General features: G+C 44.6%; 1 protein-coding gene and 1 long non-coding RNA gene across 2 annotated transcripts; both read left to right on the top strand.

Annotated features, from left to right (window-relative positions):
* The first annotated feature begins 298 nt into the window (after positions 1 to 298).
* Positions 299 to 1,615, top strand: LOC133918162 (protein FD-like). Its single transcript, XM_062361898.1, has 2 exons — positions 299 to 1,017; positions 1,111 to 1,615. Exons 1-2 carry the CDS (start codon positions 508 to 510, stop codon positions 1,180 to 1,182), a joined length of 582 nt encoding a protein of 193 aa, XP_062217882.1. The 5' UTR covers positions 299 to 507; the 3' UTR covers positions 1,183 to 1,615.
* Positions 1,616 to 3,282: 1,667 nt separating this feature from the next.
* Positions 3,283 to 4,613, top strand: LOC133917450 (uncharacterized). The gene is made up of 3 exons (XR_009909675.1): positions 3,283 to 3,376; positions 3,452 to 3,586; positions 4,506 to 4,613. It is a non-coding gene; the product is annotated as an uncharacterized LOC133917450 (long non-coding RNA).

Raw genomic sequence — 4,613 nt, 5'->3', positions numbered from 1 at the left:
TGCTGATCTTAGACCGAAGTTAGTTTTTATTATTGTAATATGTAAAAAGAAGAGAAGTAGGTGGAGAGAGATGAAATTGAGTAGAGAGAAATTTTTCTTTAGAATGTAAAGGGTAATTTTGAAGAACTAGTTTTTAAAGAAGAGAAAATAAGAGATAATTTTTAGTATTATGAGGTAAAAAATTAGAAACGAAAATTTTAAGAAATGTGTAAAAAAATAGTTGAAGATAACCACGTGATGCACTAATAGAGACTGAGAGAGAATGTACACCCAAAAAGACACACGCCCTTCAAGAGATTGTCACTGACCTGGGGTTGCATGTCTGCTGACCTTCTCCTCTTCTCTTTCTCACTCGCCCCAGGCCAGGCCATGCCATGCCATCCCATCGCATCCCATCGGATCCTCCAAGCTAGGAGCTCAGCTCAGCTCTCGAGAAAACTCTTGCAACAATAAGCTCCATCGCTCGCCAGCCACGCAGCTTCCTAGCTAGCTTAGAGGCCTGCGGCCATGGAGGAGGTGTGGAAGGACTACATGTCCCTGTCCTCCGCCGCCTCCTTGTACCACCACTCGCCTCCCTCCCCACCGTCCTCCTACCGCGCCGGCAATGGCATCCTCCAGGACTTCCTCGCCTCCGCCCCCGTGCCGCCCTCCCTCTCCGCGCCACAGCAGCCCCCGACACCGCCTCCTCTCCCGCCCACCACGCTCAGCCTCAGCTCCACCCTCGAGTTCACCTACCTCGGTGGAGGAGGATGCTCCTCCACCTCCGGCGACGACTCCCGCGACTTGATGTCCATGCCCGACCCCTTGGGCGTCTTCTCCTTCGCGCCGGCCCCCCGGAACCGGATGATGGACGGCAGCTCCGGCGGAGACCGGTGGCACCGGCGCATGATTAAGAACCGGGAGTCGGCGGCCCGGTCGCGCGCGAGGAAGCAGGCGTACACGAACGAGCTGGAGCTGGCGCTAGCGCAACTGCGGCGGGAGAACGAGATGCTCCTGAAGCGACACCAGGAGCTCAACGTACCTCGATCTGGGCTCTCTCATCCGTTCCACATTTCCATTCCATCCATTGATTCAGAGAATCAAATTGAACCGCTAGCTAATTTGTTGCAGGTGCGTTTGGCCATGACAGCGCAGGTCCCTGACAGGCTCACCGTGCAGAGATGCCGCTCCGCCCCACCCTGAAGATGATCTCAAAATATCATCAGAGGCAGAGGCAGCAGCAGCAGAGCAGGGGAGGCAACTCGTGTGATTTGATTCAACGACTAAATACTATCCTGCCTCTATACATGACATATTTACTAGTGCTACTAGTTAACTAGGAGTCTAGGATCGATCGATCTATCTATCTATCTATGTAATCTAGCATGCTACTACGTAGCTAGGTAGCCAGGGATACAACTAATTTGTCAGAACCATTCCTAGTGTTTGGGTAAGCAGAACAAAGCATGCATCACCAATTGGGGAAAGGAAATGGAGGCAGGCAAAGGCAGCTGCAGACATCCAACCCCAGGGAAACATGAATGTACAAGTCGAGCTGATGCATGTTTCTTTTAGTAGCTAGATCTCCATGCATGCGTATGGAATCCTAGTTATCTATATACGTGGAGTATGTCTTTCCCATTTCCACCACGTCTCCTCCTGTAATTGTGATTAATTATTGCCATTATCCGTGCATGCATATGGAATCTCTCTCGGTACATGTGTTTGCATCGTTCACGAACGTATGTAGAGTATTCCACTATCTAGCTACTAGGCATGGCAGCAGCAGGGTCCCTTTGCAGCTATCTAACGGCCTTTGGGAGTGCTATGGCCTATGGCAGGAGTGGAACCCCCACCCCCATAAAACCATGGGTCGGAACTGAAATTGCATGCCACAACACCGATAGACTTTTCTTCACCACCGATATTCTTATCAGTGGTGGAGATTGTGTCTTATTTTGCAACTCGGCCTGGGCTCAGGGGTGCAAACGGGTGCACTTTGCCCTACTCCTTTATTCGGCTTTCAAGGAGAAAAAGAGAACGCTCATGGAGGCCATCGACAACAATCGGTGGATCTTTGACATTGCGCTTCGTCAGAATGCCTCCCGGCAGCACATCGTCCAATTCTTCCTCCTTTGGACAGCTGCTCGGTAGGTAAATCTAAATGCATAGGCCTAGGATGACATCTATTGGATGTTTTTGAAGCCGAATACTCAGCTTCCTCAGCCTACGCAACCTAGTTTTGGGACTTTGTGGATTTGAACTATGTTTAGCTTTTTCTGGAAAGCCTGGCTCCCTCCCAAGTGCAAATTCTTCGTTTGGTTAGCAAATTAAAACATGCTTTGGAGAGCGAATCAACTTGCTTTTTTGCAAAGCCTGGCTCCCTCCCAAGTGTAAATTCTTCGCTTGGTTAGCAAATTAAAACATGCTTTGGACAACAAATCAACTTGCTTTTCTGCAAAGCATGGCTCCCTTGCAAGTGCAAATTCTTCGCTTGGTTAGCAAATTAAAACAGGCTTTGGACAACAAATCAACTTGCTTTTCTGCAAAGCCTGGCTCCCTCCCAAGTGTAAATTCTTCGCTTGGTTAGCAAATCAAAGCAGGCTTTGAACAACGAATCAACTTGCTAGGAGAAGCTGGCCATGTACAGTGTACATGTGCTCTTTGCAGGAATGCTTAGGAATCCTGTTTCCACCTCTTTGTTAAGTGCATATACTCGCATCGCGTTTGACAACTAATTGTTCTCTGTATCTCCCAGCTGGCTGTGCCTCCAACATCATGGTTACTTCCGTCCTCCACTCATGGCTGGTGGACATCACTAACCCACAGCCCTAACACCTCGCGTGTCACATCCTAATTTCTTAATCGTGTCTTTAAGCATAATTATACATCATAAGCAACATAAGCATCATGTTAATTGTTAAGAATTTTGGATTTGCTTGTTCTTTCAAATGGTGGTTTGATGTTTGCTTTGCATTTTGAGAATAACCTATGTTAGAGTTTTCGATTGGTTTTAAGTCTCGCCTAGGCTTTTAGGTGAATCCAGTTTAAATTGGGTTCATCTCGTTTTGATATCGAGGCACAAAAATTTCTAGTATTTTTGGAGTTCTAGAACACTTTTGGAGTTAATATAAAAGAAAGGAAGAAAATAAGAGAGAAGGAATAGTTTAACAACAGTTTTTAGCTTGTCTCTCTTACAAGTTGGGCCCACCTTGAGCTCGCCCACACCCCTTCTCTCTCTCAGCTGCAACCCCACCCCTTTTTGTCTTCCCCACGCCTCACTCTATCTTGCTCTCTCCAACAGCCAAGAGCAAAAGAACACAGCAGGAGCTCCCTTTCCCTCTCTCAAACCCTCTCATTCTCCACCTAAAATCTCACTCAAGAACAAGGATTTAAGGTATGAATGTTATACCACTGTATTCATCTCCTCTTTAGCTTCCCATCCATCTAATTCTTACTCACATGCATGAAGGTTTGGAGGTTTTCCAATTCAAATTCGTCACCTCCCTTTTCTCTGAATTTTCAACAGCTGAGTCATCCTCTCCGCCGAGCTTTTCCTACGATTTCTTCTTCACCAAAGGTCAGAAACTCAGGCAAGGGACTTCGGGTAAGTACCATAGAGTTTTCTTGATAGCATTGCATGTTTTATCTCAGTTTTGGTTGGATTTGTGAGCTGCAACTCGAGGTTTAGCTTAGCAACACGCATTCTTGAGGCTATGGAGCTAATGGAGATGTTTGAATGAGTAGAGTTAGTGATTCATGTTTGTGGAGTGGATAAAATAGGTCTAGAACCCTTGATTTATTGCCTATGCATATTTAAGTGGTTGAGAGTTCAACATGCAAGTTGAATCAGTCGAAAAAACGTCACAAAACTTATATTCTGCAGGAACCCGGAGGTTCCGGGTCACACCCGGAGGGTCTGGGTGATCCTAGCCAAAAAACTCAAAGACCCAGATCACCTGGAGGTTCTAGAACCGGAGGTTCCGGGTTGAACCCGGAACATCTAGATTCTACTGTTCACCAGGCTTTTTTTTTTCACTGATAGCTTGTATATTTCATAGTTAATTCATACGAACTTCAAAAATCATAAAACTAGTTTTTGTTATCTTCGTATGAGTATGAATTACATGTTAAAAAATTTATAACTCAATAAATACTTTCTGATATTAATTAATTAACTAACTATGTTTTAGTTTAATTAAATCATAGTTAATTAATATCATGTCCTAAAATTACGGAACCACTTGTAAAATTCATATTATGATCAGTGCTATCTAGGAAAAATATACTTTGGTATGAAAGTGATGTTTAAATTATTTAAGCTTATTTAGTCTTGATAGCTAGCTTAATTAAGATCCTTTTTGGACAGACCTTAAATAAACCATTTTTACCATGAGCTTATGTATTTAAATTCAAGTGTTTATTGTTGCATTATGTTCATTACTCAGTACCACATCCCCATTAAAATTTTGTAGTATTTTCATTGCATCTCTTTCATGCTCATCATTGCCTGCGATCTTCATTAGTGAATGAAGGACTGAAGGATGACGCGAGCGTGATCGAGGGTGATCCGAAAGGTGTTTCCCTTGCTTGTGAATGTGATTAACAAGGCAAGCATCTAAGAATTTTTATCC

The sequence above is a fragment of the Phragmites australis genome, chromosome 5 (genome assembly GCF_958298935.1).
Source record: "Phragmites australis chromosome 5, lpPhrAust1.1, whole genome shotgun sequence".
Taxonomy (NCBI): domain Eukaryota; kingdom Viridiplantae; phylum Streptophyta; class Magnoliopsida; order Poales; family Poaceae; genus Phragmites; species Phragmites australis.
Note: the sequence above shows the minus strand (reverse complement) of the source record. Positions and strands in the feature narration are given on the sequence as shown.

Excerpts from the sequence above, each read along its gene's own strand:
- LOC133918162 (XM_062361898.1), top strand. The coding sequence starts at position 508 with ATGGAGGAGGTGTGGAAGGACTACATGTCCCTGTCCTCCGCCGCCTCC. Across the intron at positions 1,018-1,110 it reads AGCGACACCAGGAGCTCAAC|GTGCGTTTGGCCATGACAGC; the intron begins GTACCTCGATCT and ends AATTTGTTGCAG.